The 26,825-nt window shown below is 39.1% G+C and overlaps 3 protein-coding genes across 8 annotated transcripts; all 3 read right to left on the minus strand.

Moving 5' to 3' along the window:
- Positions 1–364: 364 nt before the first annotated feature.
- Positions 365–9,213, minus strand: LOC148425455 (2-hydroxyacyl-CoA lyase 1-like). 2 transcript variants are annotated; one of them, XM_088411742.1, is made up of 17 exons: positions 9,035–9,213; positions 8,291–8,395; positions 8,183–8,223; positions 8,025–8,105; positions 7,807–7,879; positions 7,672–7,749; positions 6,290–6,384; positions 6,097–6,209; positions 5,887–6,022; positions 4,893–4,998; positions 4,600–4,683; positions 4,409–4,510; positions 3,936–4,090; positions 3,517–3,675; positions 3,328–3,435; positions 3,062–3,248; positions 365–1,467 (listed from the first exon to the last, which is right to left on the minus strand). In XM_088411742.1, the coding sequence occupies exons 1-17, from the start codon at positions 9,083–9,085 to the stop codon at positions 1,435–1,437; spliced, it is 1,707 nt and encodes a 568-aa protein (XP_088267868.1). In that variant the 5' UTR covers positions 9,086–9,213; the 3' UTR covers positions 365–1,434. The 2 variants fall into 2 exon arrangements, with proteins under 2 accessions (XP_088267868.1, XP_088267869.1); XM_088411743.1 differs by having other exon boundaries at positions 8,025–8,100; positions 9,035–9,086.
- Positions 9,214–9,432: 219 nt separating this feature from the next.
- LOC148425456 (UBX domain-containing protein 11-like) lies at positions 9,433–14,306 on the minus strand. Its single transcript, XM_088411745.1, has 14 exons — positions 14,076–14,306; positions 13,822–13,847; positions 13,650–13,739; positions 13,285–13,385; positions 13,162–13,213; positions 13,016–13,092; positions 12,869–12,953; positions 12,587–12,798; positions 11,994–12,071; positions 11,796–11,919; positions 11,615–11,718; positions 10,398–10,471; positions 9,868–10,017; positions 9,433–9,799 (listed from the first exon to the last, which is right to left on the minus strand). Exons 1-14 carry the CDS (start codon positions 14,144–14,146, stop codon positions 9,664–9,666), a joined length of 1,380 nt encoding a protein of 459 aa, XP_088267871.1. The 5' UTR covers positions 14,147–14,306; the 3' UTR covers positions 9,433–9,663.
- Positions 14,307–15,872: 1,566 nt separating this feature from the next.
- On the minus strand, positions 15,873–26,434 carry LOC148425457 (centrosomal protein of 85 kDa-like). 5 transcript variants are annotated; one of them, XM_088411999.1, is made up of 14 exons: positions 26,303–26,434; positions 25,467–25,523; positions 24,420–24,551; positions 20,992–21,752; positions 20,182–20,309; positions 19,965–20,082; positions 19,673–19,858; positions 17,815–17,967; positions 17,575–17,729; positions 17,052–17,169; positions 16,890–16,940; positions 16,709–16,816; positions 16,376–16,610; positions 15,873–16,299 (listed from the first exon to the last, which is right to left on the minus strand). In XM_088411999.1, exons 2-14 carry the CDS (start codon positions 25,504–25,506, stop codon positions 16,136–16,138), a joined length of 2,349 nt encoding a protein of 782 aa, XP_088268125.1. In that variant the 5' UTR covers positions 25,507–25,523; positions 26,303–26,434; the 3' UTR covers positions 15,873–16,135. The 5 variants fall into 5 exon arrangements, with proteins under 5 accessions (XP_088268125.1, XP_088268126.1, XP_088268127.1 ...); XM_088412000.1 differs by lacking the exon at positions 26,303–26,434 and adding an exon at positions 25,635–25,714; XM_088412001.1 differs by lacking the exon at positions 26,303–26,434 and adding an exon at positions 25,658–25,676.
- Between the last annotated feature and the right edge of the window lie 391 nt (positions 26,435–26,825).

Consider the following 26,825-nt stretch of genomic DNA (forward strand, 5'->3'; position numbering starts at 1 on the left):
AAATTGTCTGCTTTTCCACTGGGGCTCTTTAGGGGAATGTTAGTGCAGTAAATAATTCTGGCAATACATTCTATTTTAATATAAAAACATGCCATGTTTACTGAAGTATCGAGCATGAGTGGAAGAATTAATGCATTAGAAGAGCCCCCCCCCCCCCCCCCCAAAAAAAAAAAAAAACAAGAAGAGATGTCCAGATCTTGATTACATGATGAGAAATCGGGCCCAATCATATAATTGATTGAAAAATACTTTTTTTTTATTTTTTTTATTTTAAAGGCTAGAAAAGCCCACATTTTGCCACAAGACAGTGGCAAAAGGAAAAAAAATTTACAATGCGCAAAATAATGTAAACACAGGCAGCAAGTACAATATATGCATTTATTTGCATTATAATTAATGTACTGTACATCTTTACGTTATCCACTTTTTCTGTTAATACAAGGCACCACAATTATCATTAATAGTTGTTTTTTGCCAATTATTTTGAATTTCTTATTAAACTAAAATTACAAACATACATTACTTTACAAATGAACAGAAAACGGTCTGTATGCGATGATAATTATTTACAAACAAAATAGTTTTTTTTATTGTTTGGAAGTTTACTCTGTTAAAACATTTGGGTTTAAATGATCCCAAATATGAGGCAAAGAAGGACCGGCCCGATATTCGGGTCAATCTGAGCAAAATTTCTGGGTTGCTTTATACAAAACAAGGCAATCTTTGAGATTCTATAGAACAAAACAACCCATTTCTGGGGTTGTTTTATGCCGAAGAACCCAGAAAGTAGGGTCAAGAAACTTTAATGTAAGCCCCAGCAGCAGTCTCCAATTTGGGTAGAAAAGGATGAAAATTGATTTTTGATAATTGATCTTTGTTTGAATAGTATCACTTGATCAAATATCTTCAAGCATTTCATACTGAATATTTAAAAAAAAAACATGTATCATTAGTGCTGATCGAATATTCGATCAATATTGGTATAGGATAGCACACTATACTGCAATATCGTTATTGTATCTGAAGAGACAAGGTTTGACACAACCCAAGAATCTTATCATGTTTATGACAGGCAGTTTACAATTTTAGTTGAGCACTGCATATGTTAGGGATGTTGCTTATGCATTGATGACATTACATTTAAATGAATAGCATTTCATTTTAAATGAAGGCATCACAAGGCAACAAAGGGCTCTAAATTGTTTTACATAATTAAAAAACAGCATTTGTAGAAATTAAAAAAATGAGCATGTTTCGGCCAACTGCTATGGGTAAATTTAGAATACGTAAACAAAAGTTGGCAGATGTTGCTTGACAGTCATTAAACATCACACCCAACCCTCCTCCAAAAGAAAAAACTTCAGTCATTAGGAAAAAAAATCAAGTTTTGAAGTGACGAGTGATTACAATAACAGAAAAGGATTCACTTTCCTTTTACAAGTTGGAACGAGTCAGCCAAGGGAAGTCCTGGAAATAAAGGAAAAAAATATATAAGTTTGTGATGAAACTTTTAAGTATTTTTATTGGCTGGTATTTAGACTAAAAGACTGACAGCCAGGCATTCATCAGCAAACATAAAAGGAGGTCACAACCATGGAGCTTAATGCCTCAATGGAACCTTCCATCACCTGAATGTATCTATGCCACCATGCGCAGTGGGTTGCGTGGATACATTCAACATAAACACAGAGGGCCCCGCTTTCTAATTATAAGGGACCAGAAATAGAGGGGTCAAGTTGATGTGAGGTGGAGGGATTGTGAGTGGAAAGGAGCAGGCCCTCAGCGCACCTGTGGAGTGGAAGGATTAGTGCTCAGGGACAAATAAACACTGAGCTGCTTATTGGTCTTTAATAATCACCAAGCCGCATGCCGCTGATTTTAATTCCAACTCGCTTGACAGTTACAGTCCATGTTTATAGTTTTTCCTGTTACTTGGCCAATTGTTCCACCAATTAATTGCCAGCCAATCAGCTCCTTGTGTGCAGTTACCTCTTACTACATCATTATAACTTCACCAATGAAGTAGCACTTATGATGAGAGTCCATTGGGATAAACGGCTGAATTTTCTAAACCTACCCTTATTCTATTGCTGATTATAAAATAACAGAAAAATGCAGAAAGGAGACAGTCAGCGCTTTCATATTTATAATTCATGAACACGCTATCATGGGGGCATTGAAAATGTCAACGTTTGCTAAAATGCCTGGCAGTGAATGACTATATTCATGAGGTATTAGAAGCGTTTTTGTCACCAATTCCTTTTAAAAAAAGAATGTAATGATATATTTTAAAACTTTGAACTGGTCCTGGTTTAACAACTACTTATTCCTTTATTTGTTGTGTAAATATTTTCTGAGGACAAGAAACATTAGGTTGGGTTCAAAGCCATAACAGCTCTCTGAAAAAAATGATAACTAAGAGGTGGTTCACAACAAAAAATGCGTTTGACACTTCTGATCTAGTAGATAAGCCTTTAATTGCTCTGCCTGACACAATATAATGCCCTAACCCTTGTATGTTTTTGGAATGTGGGAGGAAGCCAGAGTGCCCCGAAAGAACCCACGCAGGCTCGGGGAGAACAAGAAAACTCCACTCAGTAAGGTCAAAGTGAGCTGGATTTGAACTCGGGACTCTGAACTGTGAGGCAGATGTGCTTACCACTCTTCCACCGAGCCGCTTGGTTTGAAATTACTGGATTAAAAACCACAGCTGCTCATAATACTGTACATGACATCAGAATGCAACTTCATTCAATCTAAGGTTAAACAAAATTAAATGTCAAACTGTGAGGGCTTGGAGTGTCACAGTATCAGCATAAGCAGACAACTAGCAGCCTAAAGGTACAGTATTCGAGTGGTCAGTGATTAGGTAGGGAGATGGACCAAGCAAAGTGCAATACTTCCTCCTAAAGGACATATGAGGAATAGCAGTTTAGAACTTAATTATGAAACTATTTGTACGAGTTCAGAAAGCCTAGATTTTCATAATGTGTTGTATTTATGAAGGCGCCTATTAAGAACCTAGATCCTGGCTGTTCACCTATTACTAGAGGTTGTGTACCTGTTGCTTTCTGTCTGAGGAAGGGTCGATGAGCACGTTGAGAAGACTTGGTTTTTCCCAGTCGCTCAGGCTTATCTGCAAAGCTTTAAGTAGCTCCTCCACTGTCCTCACCAGGAAGCCTCGCCCCCCAAAAGCAGTCATCACCTCATCATACCGCGCCTCGGGCAGGAGGGTCACAGGGGGCGCTCTGATCATTTAAGGATACAGGCAGGAGTGAGTATTAAAACATTGATTTTGACACCATTTCAATATTTTTTTTTCCTCACATGCTGGTCAGATCTCCCATTTTTGCCATTTCGTTCCACGTTTCAGGGTCCACTCCGCTGTATATACCATTGTTATTCACAACAATCACAACTATAGGTAGGCTGTACCTGTTGGGGGGAAAAAAAAGGGTGTTACATATGATTGCCAGAGAAAATCTATAGCCTCAGAAAGCGTGTAAATCCGCCTGCCTGCACATGGTTTCAACTTCCATGCCGGAAAAGCCAAAGGCACTGTCGCCTTCTACGCAGACAATCCTTCGCCCCTTGTTCTCACTTCTCTCGAGAACAGCTGCAGCTATGGCAAAACCTGGGCCCACCCCCATTGTTCCAGAAGTGCCAGCATCCAATCTAAAGGTCATCAGAAGTAACCACAACAAACTTAATAAGACTGGGTTAACAATTAATGTGCACTGTTACTTATGTAACTGCAGAATAAAAACAGAAAATAAACTAAATGTACAGTACAATTTGTTATGGTGTCATTTTTGTCATAGCTACTAGTTTAATTTCCACTGAGAAGAAAAACATTGCATGTTTTATCATAAGTGGCCAATTAAGAGAATTCTAATTCCACAACAAAGCATCCCTTTAGAGGAAGTATTGCTTGCCTGTGTCGAGGTAAGTAGTTATTCAGCATAGTGCGTCCAATGTCCATGGTATTGGCACCCTCGCTGACAATGATGCAGTCATGTGGTAGCAGCTGTGAGATATGGTGAAACACTGTGTAGTAGTTCATTGGTATTGTTGACTGAAAAGCAAGTGCCTGTGGAGAATCAGAGGAAGTACAAAAACCTTGCTAAGTAAAACATTCTTGAAGAAAAAAAAAAATGGAAAAAATGAGGGTTTCTGAATTCAAATTTCAGCTACTTTCAAAAACATGGTTGTTAGGTTAAATGGAGACCAAGCTTTTTTTTAAACCCTAAAACACTGCAATTTTGATGACTGTACTTAAAACAAAGAGTTAAATCAATTGACGGGATCAGCCTGAACATTTTCACTTGAAGATAAATGATAAAGATCAGCTTTTTTGTCTAGCTTGTTTTGGATCAAACATACGACAATCAAAAAAGGCAAAACTTACATTTGATATTTTTGCATTACTGGCCATTTTCTCTTTTAAGGTGCTCCACCATTCTGTGTCAGAAGGATACTTCCAGCCGTCTTTAATAAGATAATCCCGCAACTGAAGGAGACAGACAATACGTGACAAAAGCATACAAGCTGTGCTTTGGGTTTTTGATATCAGTGAATCTGAGTTTGAGCATTATGTACCTGACTGACGACAGCATTGATGTCACCCAGAAGAGCTATAGCGGGCCTCACATTGTTTCCCATCTCCTCAGGACAAAGGTCAACCTGTGCATAGAAAACAGTGTAGCAACAGTAAACATACATACACCCATTAAAGCACTTTTGTGTGTGACAAATAAACATCCAACACCTTGTAAATAAATGAGGATTATTTCAAAACCAAGCATTCTGTTTTCAAAATACAGTGCAATAACGTACAGTTAAAAAAAAAAAATAGCCAAAAACCACACGTAATTATGTTGGTAATTACCAACCTGGATGATCTTGACGTTTGGGTCAAATCTGGGTGGCAGACCAAAATGGAGGATCCAATTGAGTCTGGCTCCAAGAAGAAGCACAACGTCTGTCTGGAGAAGAGCTCTTCATTCAAACCGGTTTGAATTGAGTTGAGAGGAAGATGATAACAAACAAAATGCAATCATTTATTTACATTTAGCATACACTTGTAATTTCCAGTTCATACTGTAATTGTGTTCAACAAATTGCAAATATTTCTAGATCTTAGTAGCTAAATGTCTTACTAGATCTAGGCAAACCCCTCTATAGAAATGCCTTGATTATTTGCAGGAAGGATTCAAACAAGGTGCTGAAAAAATTGCTCAACCCTACTCCAATGTCATACTTATAGACAACTGCATTACACACCTTAGCTAATGACACATTCTTAATTCCAGCACATTCCATCAATCAACCATGGGAGGGCATGGTGACTTACTCTGACTGAGAAGACATGGTGCATTGTGGCCATGAAGAGAGTATCAATTTAACAATATTTAATTACGCTCGAGTGTTTAAACCATGATCAATTGCTACTAAGAGATCCAAACTATGCCAATTATTCTGTGTATCTCACATAACACAAGTGAACGCTATTGGGTCTGGATTGTTGATAGGAGGCAGATTGAGCCACCCTTTTAGGTTGAAATTGTGACCCTACCTAATGTTGCAAAAGTAATCATCTGTAGGCAGACCATAAAATGAAATGTCAAACCCTGGCGATCTTGTGTGAACTGTAACTAAGTTGAATTAACTGTTACAGCCCCCAACGTATTATAATGTGTCTCTTCCAAGAGGCTCTTTTACATGACAAGTGAGCATGTTTTTATTCTATTACTTCCAACCACTCTAGACATTGGCATCTGTTGGGATTATGATTGAAAACACAGTGTATATTTTACTTCATGGCTCGAGATAGCTCATCACCACAGTATTTAGGCAACTGCTCTGAAAGGTACTTATTCCATTTACCTTGAGCGTGCAGCTGCCACGCATTTGGGGTGATCATCAGGCAGAACTCCCTTTCCCATAGGGGTAGGAAGGAACGGCAGTTGGCTTAATTCCACAAAGTCCCTCAGGGCGGATTCTGCTCGACCGTAGGCGGCACCTGTGGGCCACAACCAAAAAATGGAGGATCTCATATTAAATACATATAGCAAATAGTTTTTTACTTTATGTTACCTTTGCCAATAATGGCCAAAGGCCTTTTAGCTGATTTCAGGACAGTGATAGCCTCCGAAATAGCACCATTGTCAGACAGGCAAATGGGAGGAGGTGGACAGCAGTGAACAAATCTGCAGGAGCAATGCATTTTTTTTGCATGTGGAAATGCTATGTTCACCATGAAATAACAGACAGGAGCAATTTGACTAACCGAACTTTGCTTCGATCCACTTTGGCATTCACCATATCTCCTGCAATGTCTACATAACAAGCACCTGGGCGCCCATAAATGCTTGTACGAACAGCCTGTGTAAAATGAAAAGAAAGAGCAATCAGTATTTGACATTCACCTATTCAGACATGTTTAGAAACCTGCCCTTGTTATTTGCTCAAAACAAAACAAAAAACTCACCTGTTTGCTGTTGTTGTGCTCAAATGCCAGTTTGTGCATAAAAACTATGGTGAAGTGAGCTGAGAGCTTCATTTAGACAAAATCAGTGCTTTGTCACCACCTTGTGACATCTAAGGGCCAAGGAAGTATTAAAATGTTGAGGACCTTCATTTAGGCAAAAGCAGTGCTTCATCACAGATTGTGGGATTTCCAGGTCCAGTAATTGTAAATGTGTTCAGTTGGTCATCAATTACATGAAGATTTTTTGCTATTCGCTCCAGGGCTCAGTTCCTAATCCTTCCATTTTCTGGACCCACTTATCCTCACAAGTGTCGCAGGCTTTCTGCTGCCCATCCCAGCGAATAGTGGGAGAAAACTGCACTATTAAAAAACATCTAAACAGTGTTCTCATTCATCATTAAATATAAACTTAAAGGGGAAGTCAAGTATATAAAAAAAAATCATTGTTTTATTTGCCCTGAATAGTCTCAACAGCAGCATTCTGATCAATATTGCAGTTGTAGCATGTTAATGAATTCATTCACCCAACAAAATTGGATCTTTGACAACTAAAGCCATCTGTAGTAGTTATGAGTTAAAAGATCTATGGCAGTATGGCACTTTAGGTTATTTACTGCAAGTCTGTAATGTATTTTTATTCTTTGATATATGCCAGCAACGTATAGTGAATTTTGAGTACAATAATAAACTCATTCACAGCCAGAACAGTAAAAATTGAGCCTTGACATCTACAGCTGTCAATGGATGAATGAGTGAAATAACAAAATCCACCTGTTTTTTTTTTTTTTTATCCATCTCACAAGGTGGCCATTTTGCCACTTGGTTTCAACTGAAAATGACATCACACTTGCTAAGGTAATGAGCAATCACAGCTCACTTGATTTCTGAATTTGATCACGTGACAATTGCAAGCTGAGCCATGATTGGTTGTTTCCTGAGCTCTGCGCAACTGCGATGTCATTTTCAGTCGACTGCTGGAGCCAAAATGACTGCCCCATGAGATAAATAAAAGCAGGTGGATTTTCCTGCTGCGATCATAATGTATTCCGAAAACACAAAATCAATCACAATGCTATTGCTAATAGGGGTGCATAGAACATAATAATAATGTAAAAAAAATCTTGGCTTGTCATTCAAGATGTTCAAATAAAGGAATATCCATTATCATGATGTTGTGTTACCTTCTCAATAACGGAAGGGATGGCTTCCAGACTGCTTGGCCTTGCAGAGAATTTGCTATACAGACGACATGCTTCCACCTAAAAGAAAAGCAGAATTCCAGCAGCAGAAAACACCTTGAGGCTCATCATTAATACCTGCGGAAACTCCTGAAAGGCCCCTGCTGTCTCTTGGCTTCTATCTGAAGAACCTCCAACGACAACCACCGGCCTGCATGTGAGAATGCAAAATGCATTTCAGAATGTTCATTCACAATGTTGAGTTATTCTTATTTGAGATTAGTAAACAAAGTCATTTTACAGCATGGTTTCATCCAGTTTCCCTGTTTAGATTATTAATAGACAGCTATTCATACCAGCAGTTCATGTTTGAGTTGGCCATTCCGCCCAAAGCATGAATGAGTCCAGGTCCAGACACCACTAGGCAGGCACCTGGTCTGGGTGGAGAGAACCTTCCAGAATCAAACCGACCCACCAGTTAGTTGTGTTGATATTGGGAATCAAGATGTCTTACCTGCCAGTGAGGTAACCAATGGCGGATGCAGCATAACAAGCCTAATGTATGAAAGATGGGTCAAACAGGAAACCCAAGCGATTACATAATTTCTACAGTGCATCTTACCGCCTGTTCATTGCGCATGCCAATGTATTTGATCCCTGCAGCCTGAGCAGCCATGGCTACTTCGATAACAGGAACACCGACAATCCCAAACATGTATTCCACTTTCTGTAGGGAGGGAATTCTTCGCTTAAAACATCTACTTTTCTTTCCTTTCAGAAGTGCAGTTTGTAGTTTCATTAAAAATTGGTTCAATTGTCTAACCAGCATTCAAAAGTAGGAACAGCAAATCCACTGCAAAATCATTTTCTTTGACCTTTTGTGGACGTGTGCTTGCATACGCCAAAGGATAGGGTGATTGAATAACTAAAAGTATGTTAACCATGAAAAAGTACAAAACAATTGAAAAAAATTTCAGTAAAATTGAGCATTCTTCCATTTTCATGACTGCCTTTTCTAATTAGAGTCACGTTAACGTTTCCATTACAGTTGATCAATGGCTTTTGGTTCATACACTTCGAGCGTGGAGCGACTCCACTCTGTATATATGTTTTTCTTTCTAATGTTTTGAATAAATAGCAGAAGATTATAGTCTACGACTTCTGCAGAAACTCACAGCACAGAAGTGAACTTTGACACACATACCCAAGCAAAACAAAAACGTGTGCTTGACATTAATTGCTCGAGTTAAAAATAAACAAACTTCAAATAACATTTTTCCAACTGTGGGAGGGCAAATCCACAGTCGTTAACATATTTGAATGACCTTTAGTACGCAAATGTACAGTAATTGTGTTTTTAACTGACCTGATTCATTAAAGACTCAGCAATGAGCTGAGCTCCTGTAACTTCGTCCATGGTTGTCCGGAAGCCAGACTTTTGCCAGTTGTTCCAAGGTTGCGTTTTATCCCCTAACTGCGACAGTCGCACAAACGAACTGTAATGGTTACTTATTATTACAGGTTAGATAAAGGACTGCTAGTCTTAGAATCTTCCGGGTTTTGAGCCAATGAGACAAGGGGCCGAGTACGTCATTAGCAAACGGAAGCGCGCATTCGACGCGTAAACGCGTAAAAGTATTTTAATTTATTTATTTTAATTAATTTTTTATTTTAATTTATAATTTTCGAACACTGTATTTTAATTTTTCCGCGGTCATGAAATGATTTAGTCTGATGATATTAAAAAGAAAAAAAGAGGTTCACTTTTTTAATTTAGTTTCGGTTTTATTTATAAAACCCACGTGTACGTTTCACCTAAATTGGTACATTAGTAAAAGGTTATTCTGTGTGCTCATTCATAATTTATAAATACATACAATCAACTTAATTTAAAGTGTGAAGTGTGTACGTCTGTCATTCTTTCAATAATTAGAGCCAAATAAACTAAACTAAAAATCAAAAATATGGTCGTCATCTTATCTATAGATGGAGGATTTATTTGTTTTTCCTTCCTCGTAGAAGAAGAGTAACATTGGTCGTGAGGCCACATGACCCAAGCGTTTGGCAGTCATCCTGGAAGTGACACCGGGGGTATGCACTAATGATATCATAGCCAGCCACTTTATGACCCCTGTAAAGGAATCAATAGAGGCAAACATGAGCTGGAATAATAATTCCAACATAAATATGTAAACTCACCTATGCGTGTCCAGGTGCTGCCTCAGGTGGCCTACAGTCTCGGAAAGGCACATTTTCAGCATATAAGTTTGGACACCATCTTCTGACTTGACTTTAAGTGTGATGATGTTGCGTGCTGATGAAGGCCGGTCAGAGGTGACAGTGTGCGTGCTTGTACAAATGAGAAGATATGATTTATTTTACTGGCACTCTTTGGACACCGCACACTTTTTGGTGTGATTGTTACCGCTGGGTCATCAGGTAAGTCGATCACCTCACTAAAGTTTAAATTGAGTGTACATTCTAAAAATTACAACATAAAACCAGTAACATTTCCTTTTTGTCAGCTCTCATATTGGAAAAAAAATGCAGGCAGGTCTAAGTAAAATAAATAAATAAATACATTTGATTTTTTGTTACATGGCAAATTAATGCCATTCCATATATCTTGTTAAAGGACAGATGTTTTTCTTTTTTTTTTTAACATGATTTTGTCCCATTTCACATACAATTAAATTTGTCTCAAGAAATACCCATAATCTTGTGAGTACCTGTTCTTCATTGCTTGCAGTGCTGGTGTATCGACAACAATCGCTGAACAGCTGTTGTGTCTGTCAAATGAGCCCTAAGAAAAAAATCAGCTGGAATAAGGAACTTCCTTGTGATCAGTACGATAAAAGGAGTGTTCAACTACATGGACAAAAGCCCATGGAGAGGCATAGCCGGAAAATTTTCAGTGGGGTGGCCACGACGACATAACATCTCAGTCAGGAGGGCCGTGTATGCGCCCTTCATTCTTTAGGATACCATCCACAGCAAAACATTACTTTAAAGTTTGCATTCAAATCAAGTGCACATTTATTAGGGATAGGACAGGATCTCATACGACGAGATCTTCCGAGATTTGAACACCACAATATATCTCAACCTTGCACAGCACGAGACTGATTTTTTTTGGCTGTTATTTTTGACATGGGCCCCATAGGAAAACGCACCTGCTTGTTAATGAGCTGCATGACAGTAAAACGCTACCAAAGGTGGTGAGAACTTCAAGATAGACCGTACAATACCAATAATATAACGACAAGAATGCCTTGGGATGTTTTTATTTTGAAGTCTTCCTGGAAGCACGTCACAGGAATGACTAACTTAATACACCGACTGTTACTCCAGGAGTTGCGAATCAACAACGTTGTACTGAAATCATCTTCAATCACTAATTAAGGGTGCTAAAGAAAGGACTTAGCTTGCAGCACTCAAGTGCTCCATTTGCTTTGGAGAGAGCAGTGGATTTACTTTTCAAATGCTTCTTAATAGATGCAAATTAATCGCTTTGATTGTGATAGATTGACAGTTGCCGTTCGTACTGATCACAAACAAGGCTAACTCATGTGTTCTGCAGTTGCCACTTATTTTCATCGACCATTATCTATGGTAAAAGAGTGTTCTATAAGCTTTACGTTTTTATTTGTTTAAAATAAACATATGTGGTGGTGATATTTTTGTTTTACGTTTGAGGAAAAGGATAGTAAAATACAAATAACACAAAGACAGTTTGTCTCCTTTTACGTTTACATTTTAACGCTAGATTATGTTTACACTTGTGTTACACTATGTTTACACGCTGGCTTTTTCGGCTAAAAAGAACAAAAAAGAACAAAAATTAAAAGTGGAAAATTGAATTAGGCATTATTTCACAGTTTTTTTTACAAATTATCCAAGTTTCGTCCCATGGACACAATGTCATGAGATAAGAGGTCTTTCAAACCTGTAAGGCTCTCCGCAAAGAGTCCCTGCTGTCATTCACTCGACCCATGTCCATCACCTCTTTTGGCCACTTGTTCAGGAATTGATTTGTGCCTAATGTCTTGGCTGTGAACCAAATGAAACACATGATAGGATAGTAACATATTTCATACTATTTGACACTAGATGAAAGCAGGACCAACCGGGAAACTGTGAGATGACTCTGATTGATGATTCCTCCTTTTTCTCCCGCACAGCATGTCCTCTGCCAGGAAATTTATTACATGGTTCTATGAGGACAAATTCCTCATCTCGTTTATCATGGACCTTATTGGACAAAATATAAAGGAGTTTTGCATTTATGTGTTAATTTGGAGTGATGCAGAGTGATGGGGACAAACCTCAAAAGGCACACCATCTGGAAATCTACCTTGAAGCTCAGATGGGAAATAGCCCTCCATCAGATCCTGCATACATTGCTGCAAGGAGAACCAAACATCCAAAATGTATCCCTTCAATGACAGATATCACAACTAATTAACAATTAATTAACCAGTTTATCGGGATGAAGTCGTGATTTCCAATGTGCGAAATCAATCAGGTATAAATTTCACACAGAATAAGTATTTTTGTGTAAATTGAAACAAGATCATCATTATTACAGTAAAAATATATACAGCACATCTCAGAGCCAGCAAATTGCTTCACAATACAGTGAAAAATTACCATTTAACAACAGCAATGTAGTGAAATAAAGAAAATGCAATAGAATACAACAGTAAAATTACTTATGGTGTCAAAAATCATCCTCATATTTCTCTTGTTGGGGAAGATAAGATTTGCAAAAAAAGAGGGTTGGTTTTAGTTTGTAGTTTGCTGCGGAATTGCCCTCATGTAAAATATGTGCCTTGGTGAAATGAAGTCTGCGAAATACTGCTGCTCGATACGGACCAATCTCAAGTGTTATAACACTATGTGGTTTTAGCAAGCTAACCTGGGTGCTGTTCTCCTGGTAGGAGCGGAAAGGTTCGTTGAACATGACAATGCCATTACTGTAAAGTTTCAGTTGCACTGGATCCTTTCGTGCCAACTGTGCCCCTGTGGGTGTGGATTGTACAAAAGATTCCCCTGCGAGGACATTCAGCTCCTTAATCGTCTGTATAACGAGGTCAAAGTCCATATGGAAATTGTGGACCACAGAAGTGCCTGCAAAGAGGTCGAAATGTATAGTCTGGATTTTGGTAGCCATTTTAGTTCAAAAGGAAATGGCTTGTACCCGTGATGGAGGTGTTTGGTTGCTCTGTTGTACTACTGAACTTTCTGTCTCCCACCCAGATCAAACCATAGTCATTCAGGAAGCTCTGCGGACAAGAACAAACTAGTTACTGAATGAATCACTTGGAAAGGTTTCGATAAAACGCACCTCCATGTCATCCACTTGGTGCTGTAGCTGTTCACATCTTCTTTCAAGATGATTGCAACTCTCAACAAGGCTGCGCTCTATAATCACATATCGCCCACAAATTCAGTGAGCGCACAAGAATTATTATAAAAATTATGAGTTCATACCTGAGTCTTGCTGAGCTTTCAGTTTCTTTTTCAAACTCAAAATGGCATTTTCCTTCCAAAGAAGATACAGATTTTGTTGTGAGTGAGTATTTTTGTCCTTTATGGTGTCAAACGACTGTTCACCTTGCGCGCCACTTCCTCCTTTTGGCTTGTGACTTTCCTCTCAAGCAGGGTCAGTCGCTGCATCATGGAAGACATCAGCTCAAAGTCATTTGGCACAGCACCTGAGTTTTACCAGTATAAGAAGGGGTGGTGACCTTTTCATATTAGGAAGTCCTCTAAAGGGTTTTCCATACTGTATATGTAAACTTCATCAAATAAGATTTGTTCATACATTTGTTGTCATTAGTATATTATCCTGCTGTGATTTTAACTGAAATAGGTTTTGAATTCACTACATTAACATTCATTCCCACTGACAAAAATTTGGATTATCAAAAGAAGCATTGCAATTTTTGCAAATCCGGTTCTTGTACATGTTCATTTACCTTTCTTAGATACTTCAAACTTCATAACGTTGTCACTAGTTGGTTGAGTGGGACTGGCTATAGGACTAGGGTCATCCAGGATTTGCGATTCTAAATTAAAGGGGGAAAAGGAGATGATAAAGATCTGATACATTTTATATGAGCATGTTGTGTATGATCTGTGGCATTTTACCTGTTGTCAGATTCTCGCTTTTGATCCTGTGACAGAAACACTTTAAATTTGTAGTCCGCATTTTAGCGTAGGTTTTGACCCCAAATTACAGTGTCAACAGCATAACTATATTTTTTAATGATTATGTAGAAAGTTCATGGTAAAGCCAGTTAAGCGCCGCGACGTCACGTGATACAGTCCCCGGAAGTCTCTTGAACGTAATGCTAAGTAAATATTTTAAACAGGATGTGTAGTCTTATTACTGCTTAGCTTACCGTCGAGGATTCTCATCCAATTGAAGCGGCATGCGCCTCGTTTTCTTTAGCATTGATAGTGGCGAACTCATGACTGGTCTGGAACGTAAGACTTTCTTGCACCTTGTTTTTAATATTTGTAGTCTGTTGCTACTAGCAACACACGAGCCAGTGTGCGAAATCTGCGCACGCGCCACTATTTCTCCGGTCACTATTATTTTTTACGTCTCTAACGCATGTGAACACGGATTAAGTTTTAAAAGACATTTACGCAGAAAATTTGATTACGTCAGTTTATGAGTGTTTTTACCCCATGACTTCAACACCCACATTCAACGTCACAAACATTTCTCCCAAATTTCACACTTTAGCCGCTTAGTACTTTCATGCGTTAGATTTAATAGGAAATTACCAAGCATTCAGCGATTTAGATGAGGATATGAATAAAATAACGTCACAAAGACAGACCAAAAAATTGAACGTCTTTATTTCTAAAACAGGGCAATACAAAGAAACAAAGGGTATGATCATATAAACATTTTTCCCTTTCTAAAAATTTTCGAGATGTTAAGGCATGCAGTGCCTGACTTACTATTTTGTGCATTTTACGTTAAAAGATCCCATGAAATGGCTTGTGTCCTGGATTGCATATTGGTGCCTGAACAATCAATTTTCATTCCCTTGAGTCCTCTCAAAATGGCTTGTTCCATGTCCAGGAAATTGTGTAAAAATCCCTTAAAAATTGCGTGAATTGACTTCGGGGTGATCCAGCCAGCCCTATGCTCATCACGTAGGATTAAAACGTATCCCTTTCGACACATCTAAACCAACATCCCGGGTGAACTTAAATCATGGAACCTTTGCACATTATCACGGTAGAAACAAAACTAACACCACATAGAACATTTGCGCAGTTATTGTCAAGCGAATCATTACAGCAACGTATTAGGCCCACAGCATGTTCACACTCGGTCCAGACAAGAATCAATAAATACTGAAGGTCAATACTGTTCTCACTATATATTTATCTAATGAGTTAGCCATCATCAACCTAATAATGTACATAGCAACAGATGTGAATGAGCTAATATAGAATAACACACGGCTAGAAGAAAGAGCTATTATTTGACATCATTTGCTACATTCAGAGTCAGGGAATGTATGGACTATCATCCTAGTGGTTGACGCTCAGGGAGAAGTGTCATACTGGAAGAACGCGCTGTGAGGATACTCTGGTCTAAAATGAATGAAAACCAGAATAACAAACGTGAAAGAAAGGCACCTGATGGTATTCAGTGACAACCAGATTTACAGCAGGGGTGGACGGTAGGGTTCGGCAGGATTTGGCAGAAGTCCGAAAACATTCCGACTTTGCAAAACTGCGTTGACCAGCTTTCTTTGGTAGTTTAAAAAGATAAAGGCCCATTGGTGTAGAATGCTGGTTAGTTACAAAGTCTTCAACCTCACAACAGCGGATATTTCCCTTGTCACCATTTTAAATAATGGCATGGTGGCAACATCTCCATAACAAAACATATTTCTAGTTGATTGTCAACCGCTTCCTGGATCTTTTCCCTCCAAAGAGAGAAATCAAGATTTAAATAAGTTATATTTCTGGGACTTTTACACAAGCTGAGCTATTCACTAAAGTGAAACAGATTTAAGACTGTTTGGTAAAAAAAAAAAAAAAATATATATATATATATATATATATATATATATATATATATATATATATATATATATATATATATATATATATATATATATATATATATATATATATATATATATATATATATATATATACTGTATATATTTTCACTGATCAAGTATTAGAGGTAAATTATTTTGTGTTTGCCCTTGGACTGAAATAGCTGAACTCAACAGTAGGATCGGACGACTGTGCTACAGGCAGGCTCAAAAAGTGGCAGAGTATCGAAGAAGCCAAAACATTTGGGCTGTCCATTGACAGGGCAGCATTCCAGAAAAATTGAAACCTGCTCCGCATCCTGACATTCAGTAACCAGGCTTGAAAGTCAAGCCCTATTTTGGTGCTCCTGAGGTGAAATGGGGCAAAGCTATTGAGTGATGCAGTTTTCACCCATGTCTTGTGCGTAGCGGTCCAGTATAAGGTTACGTAATGCCTCCACATCACGACGAAGCTGTTGCGCTTCCACCAGCTTCTTGTGTAGCACGTCTGGATTCATCCAGTCCTCTTCATGCTCACTCAAAGGTAAGGGTGCTGTAAAGACAAATAAGACATATTAAAATACATTTAAATCACGATAAGTGACTAGAAAGGCTTCATTCAAGCTTACATGTGAGACCTAGCAGCAGGGAGAGGTTGGGGTCTTGTCCCTGAGCCCTCTGGGTCAAAATGCTGCACAAGGAGCGCATATCGCTGAGGCAGGAGGCCAGCTCCTTGTGGAGCTTCTGTGTTAGGTGAGCCCCAGCCGCCTGCAGAGTCGAGGAGGCGCACTTCTGCTCCGATTCGCTCATCTGCTCCTGAAGGGTCAGGTTCTGATCCATCAGTTCCTGGTTATGGGACGAGAGCTGGAAGAAAAATGGGACAATTAGCCATGGCCTGACAATTACACTTTCTCTAAGTGAAGGAACTAACTAACAGATGATTTGGAATGCAAGCATCAAACCTCTTTCATGGCTAGGTGGAGCTCTGACATGTTTTGCTCTTTGGCCAAGAGCTCTTCTCTCAGAACTTGCGAACTGTTCTCTTCCTGGGCTATTTGCACCTCCAAAGCCTGCAAAGTATAACAACAATAAAAGGTTAAGGGATGACATTAACTTAATAATTCAACACAAGTGGTCAGATACCTGAATCTGGGAACCAAGTTGCTCCATCATCCTATGTTGTTTCTCAATAACCTGCCAAGAACATAGAGCATCATACATCTAATAGAGTAAATTTATTGTTTAATTAATAAAAAAATCATTTAATTACAGACATTTGTGGACTTAACATAGAACAAATGAGACCTTCTTGAGTTTTTGCTGCTCCTCTCGTAAAGTATTGTTCTCTCCTCTTAGCTTCTCGACATCCAAAGAGGGCAGTCGGGCTCCATCCTCAAGACCCCGTTGCACCCGCTGCTGCATACTGAGGAAGATTTTTTTTTTTTTTTTTAATAATTAAACCATGAGCTGCAATATGGTTCACCCTAAGTTTTTATAGCTAATGAAACGCAATAAAACTGAAATTGAAAAAAAAGTACTTCAAAAACGATAACTGAAACTGCATTTTGTTTATAAATCTCAAGCTATATTTATGACAATCAATTTCTTACATGACATTTTCCCCAAAATGAATAAACTAAAACTAAGCCTTCTTAAACAAATAAAATAAATTTGTTCTAAAAACTAATTAAAACAATAAATAAAACTAAAGTTAAAAGCAAAATAAAAACTAACTATAATTAAAAATCCAAAACTATTATCCCAATAACCACAGTATTTTTCTGAGCTGTATGTGTGTGTGTGTGTGTGTTTGTGCTTGCACACATACTCAGTAATGTTGTTCAGCAAATCTCTTTCCTGTCGTTTCTGCTCCTCCAGCTGTGCGTCCTTTTCTTGAAGTTGTGAGCGTGTTCCCTCTAAAGAGGACTCCAGCTCTTTTACTTTCTCCTGTAACTGAGCTGCCTGCAGCTCAGCCTCTTGGAGCTAAGTCAAAAACATATTTTGTCACCAAAAAGATCAGAATAAATGCATGTTACTGCCAGCAACATCATCTGGCATCTGTGCTCACCTCTTTGTTTTGGCTCTGATAATCCTCTAAGGTTGGCAGGTCAGCCAGGTAGCGTTCCAGAGTCTCAACGCGCTGCTGGTTCTCTCGTTTCAGCTCTGATTCCTTCTGACACTTCTTCTTCAGGTTGCTGATATGCTTGTCACGAGACTTGATCTGCCAACACAGGTCAGAGTAAGAAGCATGAGAGATGCTGAAGAGAACAAGAGAGCCACTGTTGCTCAGAAATTCTGTCATATGTAAAACAGGCATCACCTTTCATCATATAATATATATATAATATATACGGCCCATATAGTTAATAGACAGTTGCAATAGCCAATCGAGTCATAAGGTGGCCATCTAATAGCCTCACATTGAACGTGGCGTGATTGGATGCTCACTGCAGGGAGGCGGTGCGATGTTGACCAAACGTGTTTAACGTTGGAAGTCATTAAATAAAGTTATTAAAAAAAAAAAATGTTGCTCAACCAAGATACCCGTGTTGCTTGGCTGATCTGCCCTAAAGGCATAGCGTACAGCAAAGACATGCCTGCGGACATATAGCAGAAAAATCTACCCTTTTGTTTTTTTTTTTGTTTTTTTTTTTTTAAACCCACAATGGCTAAAGAGCAAAACGTAGATTGGCCAGACGCGACTTTCAGTATCGGCCTCCGTGTCATTGGAAAATGACTTATTACTGGAAATGAAACACATAGACAAACTCTACAAGCAACTCATTGAAGTATTTCTGAGGAAAGAAAGAATAATGGATTTTGTATTGAAATAAGTGGGGGACAGCCGTTTTGGTGAATTAGTATGTTTTGTCATTTTATGTCGTTCGTATTCAATTAATGGTAAAGAATAAAAACAATATTCTTATTGTCATGTTTGGTTGGGGTTTGTTGTTATTTGAGTTGTCAACCACTCAATCAACCACTGAAGATCCTGGAGTCCAAGGAGATTGAGACTCTGGTGGCTGAGTTCGAAAAGGAAAAAAAGGAAGAGGCCTTCATTGTCTGCGTTCTCGTGAGTTTGATTTTGTCCACCTGGATGGTCACCTGCCCCTCGCGTGTCCTCCAATCAGCTTCCCCTGTCTCTCGTGTAGTCCAGCTGCTTCATGTTCTCTTAAATTAGTGTGAGTGTATTTAAGTTCCAGTTTAGTTGTCGAGTCATTATCTTACCTCGCTGTCTTATGTTGCGGTCCTCCTCATATTTCTGAGTCACCAATAGCGGTCTCCCTGTGATACTCGTGAGTTGATTTTAGTTTCAAGTTTATGTTGACACTTTGTCCAGTTTTGTTCCTGATTCGGTCCTGCCTCATTTCCTTATTTTAACTTCATTTTTTGAGCCACATATTTCCCAGGTTTTCTGCATTTTTTGGGTCACCTTCCTTCCTCCTCCCAACCCACCATGTTCAGACGTGACACTTACATTCCGATTTGTAATTTAGCGGACAATCGTCAAAGCTTGCCAGCTCTTGGTGGACTTCATAAAACGTCGGACAAATAACTAGAAATTATTATTCCTTATTTTAAGTTTCGGCACATATAATGATAAGTTTTAATTGCTGATGTGAGTTTATTGATGTTTAAATGCCCCGGAAAATAGCTTGTGTAGCCCAATAATGCGTACGTGTGCTTCTGAGGGGTATTTCATATACATCACTGAAGGCTTAAGTGTGAAGCGCATGGACCGCCACTGATTTCTACAACACACTTAAAAAAAATTGCAGTAGTGCATTTGCTGTTTTCAATTGAAGTATTTGACTTCATGATTTACTGGAGTAGTATCAACTGATTGTTGTTTCTTTTTTCATAACTTCTTGTGGTTTACTAGCTAGTGAAACTCATGAAGGAAGGAAAGACAGATAAACACCCACCCTGTCTTCCTGTTTCTTCATCTCCTCTGCATGCCTCTCACATGCCTCCTTCAGGCTGTCAGTCAGTCGGCGTGTCTCGGCCTCTACAGCACCCAGCTTGCAATCGGCCGCAGCTTTCTCAATAGCGGCGTAGTCAGTGCGCTCAGCAAATTGAGCCCTCAGGAGCGCGTTCTCCCTCTGAGCTTCCTGTAAGATTGTCAAGCGAGTCATTGTGAGTTCAGCGAGTAAGCGCAGCATGCTAGAACAAGAATGGCCTGCAGAATTTGCGCTGCAGTTTGCACGTGTTGCTCACCTGGAGCCGAAACAAACACAAATCCCCAAAGGGAGCGCCACGGCCCAAGAAGGCTCCATGGACCTGCAGCTCACTTTCCCGCAGACGCTGCTCCAACTGAGTCATATGCTGTTTTTGTCTGCATGAAGGTCAAATATTATATTCCAGGGATGTTATAAAGCAGCAAAGGTTTGATAAAGTTAACCAAACGCGTAGTAAAACAAGTGGAAAAACTTGCCGCTCTATTATAAGGTCCTTCTCCTTTAGCAGCGCTTCACTGCTTTTCACAACAGTGTCCCACTTGCCAGACTCGGGGTGCATGGCTGTGGGGTACAAAGTCGGGTACTGGACTACCCCGGCACTCAACTGGGAAGGAGACATATAAAGAAGAGAAATCAGATACCATTACTCAACTGGGAAGGAGACATATAAAAAGAAGAAATCAGATACTCTTATTCTTTTATTTGTGTTTATTTGTGTACTCTTATTCTTATTCTTATTTGTGCACAAGCTACGATGGTTAGGTTGACGTTAAAATCAGTATATGGAATTGTCTGAATATTTCGAACTGGGCAAGCCCCAAGATCCATGTACAAAAAAAAAACTAACATCAATATGACATTTGCATTCAACATGTATGTAAACAGTGTCTGGAAAAAGTAATTCCACAAATATATATATATATATATATATATATATATATATATATATATATATATATTTTTTTTTTTTTTCATCAAGCTAAATATTTGCACAAATCAATTGGCATAATAATTTTAGGGCAATGTACAGTGTCTGATTTCCTGTCTTTAAATAGGCCAGGGTCTCTCTATGCCCTCAGGCTTTGTGTAGTCTAGCTCACCGCCATTTTTCCAGTGACAATCTGTGTCTGCCCTCATTTCGTGTTCCAAAAACAAAGGTGTTCCACTGGATAATTGTGATGACCCGTTATAATGTCAATACATGGAAACCACAATAACACTTGTTTTGACAGGTACCAAGCCTTGTATTTGTAAGTTGACCTTCTAATATTGAATTAAAAACATACCTGCATTTGTTCCAGTTGCATGCGTATGCTATCCATCTCTTGCTTATGTTGATGCTGAGGCTGCCTGCCCAGTATTTCACCACACCGATCCTGGCGTAATGGATCGTACGTTTTGGTTCCCACATGTTCCCTCAACAGGGCCTGTGTCTGTAGGCTAAGCGGGCTTGCATAAACACTCGAAGGCTGGCTGGACCTGGGATTGGTGGCGTCGTTGAGGATGGAAACTCCAGGGAGGGAAACGCCGGGCCTGGCCTCCGGCAGAACCGTATAGTTGGGATCCGTACCTCTTCTGTACGCCTCGGTCACAAAGTCTGTGTTGTCTGTAATCCCTGTAGTCTGTAATCGAAGTCTGACATCAGGACATAAGCCCCCCAAAAAGGCTGACTGGTTCAGGGTGGGTTCCACGGCAGGAGTGTCAAACCTCTGACCCACATCCACTCTCGTGTGATCCGCAGGAAAAAGCGAGTGGTCCAGCCCGTTGACCAGGCTTCGGTAGCGACTCAGACAGTCTGGTTTTGGCCCAGCAGGCTCATTTCCCATAGCAGGCTGGGCATCGAGGTTGGGTGAAGATGCTGATTTGGACAGAGAGGACGATTTGGAGGTGGAGCCACTTGATGTTCTGGAGGTAGAGGAAGATCTGGACTCCTCCTTAGGCTTCGGGGCAAGGGCTCCAGCCGTAGATGGCATGACATGTGCCGTTGGTATCTGGATTTGACTCCGAATGGGCTGGAAAGAGGGGCTGCTCCTGGAGCTGCAGAAATCTGCAACCCAATTAAAAAGGATTAAAATTAGCAACCCATTATCTCACTGTTCCATATACAGATGTAGAGAAAAGGATCAGTGCAGAATACTGTGAGCCTTGCAGGCTATTTGTACTATTTTTGTAGACGCAGCAGTCAGTATCTGTGGGTGGCCTACTTTGTGGTTAAATAATCAACCCCCTCGAAAAAAAAAAAAAAAAACAACAACAAAAAAACATGAGGGGCAATACACCAATGTGCTGTATGTTGCATTATTGTCACTATAACATACATATCTACTGGATATGGACTAACCCTATACTCCGGGTCATGTGTTGACAATGCAACACTATCACAATTTTGCAAGAACTAAGTAAGGCAGGGCCTCGGATTACTCATGTACCCACCCAATTTCCACTATGAACCAGTCACCAAAAAATGTCTTCACATTATGCAATTTATAAAAAAAAAATATTAGACAATAGCTCTACAAACCTCAGAGACCTGTTCAAGTCTCAAAAACAGGCAGTCATTCCAAAGCAACAAGCACATTACACGCATTGTATCGCTGGGACGAGATGAACGGGGGACCTTTTAAATCCCAAAAGATGTCTGAGGCTTGCATATCTCTTCAAGAGTGAATCCCGGCAAGGAGCCGAATTGACAGCCACACAGTATTGCCATGCAGTATTGCCCAAAGAAGTATTGTCCTCAACCTGCCTGTACCCAACACTGAGCAAACACTTCAAGCTCGGCAAACACAGGAAAGGTTAGGGGTATTTATAGCCCCCTTCTCAAGTTACAGAGTGATCTGTGGGTGACGCTTATTTAAGCACCTTTCCTCCTCCCACTCACACACACACATCACATACGCACATTCACATTTGAAGCCTCAATGCGTTGACTTGTTTCAAACACATGCCCGACAAATTAAGCAAGCTTTGCAATCACAACATAGAATAAAACAACAGAATGGAAAATAAAAACAAAGAAATGTTCGCAGTTTAACTTTGCTTTCCTAATTTATGACTGACTGGAACAAGTCTAAACTACTGAAATGTTTGCTCAGACATTCCTGCTTTTGCACATTATATAATTACAGCTACCTATCACTGTGAAACAGACTTTGGCTAAACTCAAGGGCACTACAACTTTCAAAGACAGATTTGACGGCTTGTTTTCATTTCCATTCTAATCATAATAAACAGTTTTAGTTGCAGTAGGACTTTACTGATACTAAATTTGGACTTAATTGTAATGTTCTGTTTAAATGGTATCAGGGCTGAGCCAACACTAGCATTTCATTTAACTATTGTGACCAAACTGACTATGTCCTGATAACTGACAGCTCTCAACATGTTCAGATGTAGTCAAGCTTAGGCAAACCGGCGCAGACGCAAAACTTAAATGCCTCATCACCAGTTTTTTCAAACATGATTCATTCCTGTTGAGCTGTTTTATGAGGCAGCGCTAAACCGGCGTGTCCAAAGTTAACATTGGACCTGACATTCGATGTTTAAAATTGTGAAAAATCCTTGATTCAAACTGTGCTTATCATAGAGGGCTTTCTCTTGCATCTTGATGGACCCAAAATGCACCATGATCATTGATTGGTGAACTTAATTTGACCCTGTCTTGTTCCGAATAAAACACCAAACTGCTCAATGATTCCAAACCTTGTTCTCAAACAACAAGCAAAATTTACAACATCTTTGAGCTATAAATTGACTTTGTTTCATTTAGAATTTGTAATCAAACAGACCTCTTCATCATTCTGGACATATTCTGAAGTCATTACACAAAGAAAACCAAGTGACAAACAGTACATGTTTAGAGGGAAGTGGTCGCTTAGTTCAGAGTATCAGTGTGATCAGCAGGTTGCAACAGACACACAGATGCCAGAAGAGTTGGGGAAAAAAACACAAGTTCTGAATGTTGCTGTTCAGTGTTCTGTTAAAAAAATATAGTTGCACAAAAACTACTGAAATATTGAACAGTTTAACAGGTTTTAAAAGAATATAGAAAAATGTATACTCTAAAATAAGCACACCAACTTTTTGCTTGTAGTGACTATAACATACAATATTAAAAAAAAAAAATTGTAATTGTGTGTACTAATTCAACAATTCTATCCACAAAAGTAATAGACCTGGATTGAGATCTGAGTACAAGCCATTCAATGATTTTCCTCTTAAAGGAACACTGTGTAAGATTTGACCAATTTTCATTACGGACAGCAGGTGCTGCTGCAATTACCGTTGTCTGACCTATGATTATATTTAAAACATTTTGTTGGTCGTTAAGAACACATTTATTTGCAAGTTTTTTTTTAATTTATAATCATTTTATTTATTCCTTTTTAATGAAAAACGGTCTAAATCTAACACATTGTCTCCTTAAGTAGCGATGACCTGTATCTGAAATGTGTCACGAGGAAGCAGAAAAAAAAGAACATTGGAGTTGCACCACTTGAACAGCGTTGCATCATTTCAGTCAAAAAAGGAATTTATCATATTTTTTTCCAGCAGACGACAATCCTAATCCTACCAAATTATTGTTCTCATTTGACCTTCCATTTCAAATTCATTTGCAATTGTGACTGCAGTTAGCAGAAGGTAATGCCAGGAAGTGGTCTGACCTCACAAAACAAAAAACACATCCGCAGAGAAAGCAATAAGTAAAAGTCACCTTCTGTGCTGTCAGACGCTGACGTGCCAAGACCCGCGTCCCCACTGTCCAACAGTACAGATTGGCGGCCCAGTCGACTCTGGAACTTCTCTGACAAGTCGGGCGTTTGCCACTCCATGTCAGCAAAGCGCGCTGCACGCATTTTCAGGAACAGAACAAAATATTAGAACAGTAACTGTCGAAAATAGCGGTATGCGAGAACCCATATCAAAGAATCCCTAAATTAATTGTTCAAACTGTGCACACATTACTGAGGCTTAAACAATTTGGGTATATTAAAAATTATTGTTTAAGAGACATGAGAATTTAATATTTTAGAACTGTTTCCAAACATGTATTTTTCGTTTGATGTTTATGTCTCCAATTGGCTGGAAAACAGTTCGGGGTGTCCCTCGCCTACTACCCAAAGACAGCTGCGAAAGGCACCAGCCCTTCAGTGACCCTGTGAGGATAAGCGGCTATAGAAGATGGATGGATGGTTTATGTGGAATGCAATTTAAATGAATCCTTATGTATTTTTTTTTCTCCAGGATTAATTTTCAATCTGTTAATATTGGTACAGTGGTTTACAACAATATTAAATATTCTCTACTTTTTTGGGATGAACATGTTATCCTGCTGGGCTACTGTCTGATCAGCTCCAGCTGGGTCACCTGGATGAGGGTGTATGATGTTGAAAGACCCGAAACACCCAATGATTCCAGGAACATCACTGATGATGTGTCCAGCTGCATTAGCATTTATTTCTCAATATTGGTAATTGGAGTAACATTTTTACTGACTTATTACTATGCACACTTACACACTATTGTATGTATTTGTACATAAACTACGGATTTGTAATCTGCTACCTATGTGTGGTTTAGACCTTTTTTTTTTTGTTTTAGTACTTATTCTTATTTTTATGACATTGGTTTGGACGGCAACGTAAGAATTTCATTGTACTGAGAAACTTGTTTCTACACTGAATCTTTGTGTAAAAAATGTTGAAAAACTGAACGGGATCAGCACCATTTCACACAAAGCAAATAAAGGTGATGTACCTACCAGCTAGTTTGGATTCTGTGTATCTCTGTGAGCTTGTCATTCCATATGCGGCGTCACCTGAAAGAATTTTGTTTAATTCAATATTTTTAGCGGAATATGGAAAAAATAAAGTAGAACCTCAATTAAATATATTCAAATGTCACCCGCGAACATCTTGACAATATTCACCCTCAGCATTCAACTCTGTTTACCATCAAGTAAACTCTACAGCTGTCGTTGCTCTTAACTTGACCAGATGACTCCACTCCAAGGTACAGCAACGAAAATAACAACACGAACACGATGTGCCGTTACACAATCGGTTTCCAAAACACGGACGCCCCCAAAGACATTAAAGAGAACACATAATCATGATTCTGGTCCCTGATGAACAGACGCTCGACAATCTCATCCTAATTCTTTAATCCTCTTTACTCGAGTCTAGCTAGTTAATTCATAAACCTAACCAAACAAAAAAAAAAAAGTCAAATTAAGGGCAGGCTAACCACAACCAAATTCTTACCTGACTAACCATTTCACCATTCTACCATCGGAGAAAAGTCAGTCTGACTAAAATGTCGACATTGTTGTACACAAAAGTACGCTACTTGAATCAGACAACGCAATCGCATGCCTGTAACTCACATTCGATTGTGATGCGCTGCGACGTTAACCATTTAATCTTGTTAATCCATGACAAATCTGTTCCCGTGCTATTGCTAACACGCTACAGCTAACGACTCAACCAACGCTCGCACAGCTGCTACCCCCATTTGTGAACACCACCACTCAAATGTTTGCTTTTATCAGTGACAAATTGGCTCGCGACGATGTCGAGCACTATACGGCCTCGTTACCTTTCGCTCCTCATCGATGTAAATAGTTGAAAATCTTGGTTGGGTTAGGAAAACCGAATCAGAAACATCCGCTGCGGTGGCAGTTCTTCCGCCGCTACTGACTTGCCTGAGCCAGACTGCAGCACGCTGATGGCACACAATGCAAACGCGGCAGCCAGAAGCGCTTGTTCAGTCTCACAGCGTCGACCGCTGCACATCATTTGTTCGGGTTATTGTTTTAAAACGATCAAAAAACGCATAATCTACTGGATTCAAATTCGATTTAAAACTACGGACAAGAGTGTTTTAAAGTTTTTTTTTACGAACATTCCATGATTACTTGAAGAAATGTGCAAGTATAAATACATGGACAGATATGTAATGAAACTAAACTTTAAAAAAAGAGAAAATCAAAGTAACTCTTCGAAGTCTAGTTTATTAGGGAATAAAGACCCCAGCAGTACAGTACATCAACAACAGCATCAACAACAAAATAATAATAATAATAACAATAATAACAATAATAATAATACAAATAGATATG

This window comes from Hippichthys cyanospilos, chromosome 3, assembly GCF_059441005.1.
Source record: "Hippichthys cyanospilos isolate Australia breed blue-spotted pipefish chromosome 3, RoL_Hcya_1.0, whole genome shotgun sequence".
NCBI lineage: Eukaryota > Metazoa > Chordata > Actinopteri > Syngnathiformes > Syngnathidae > Hippichthys > Hippichthys cyanospilos.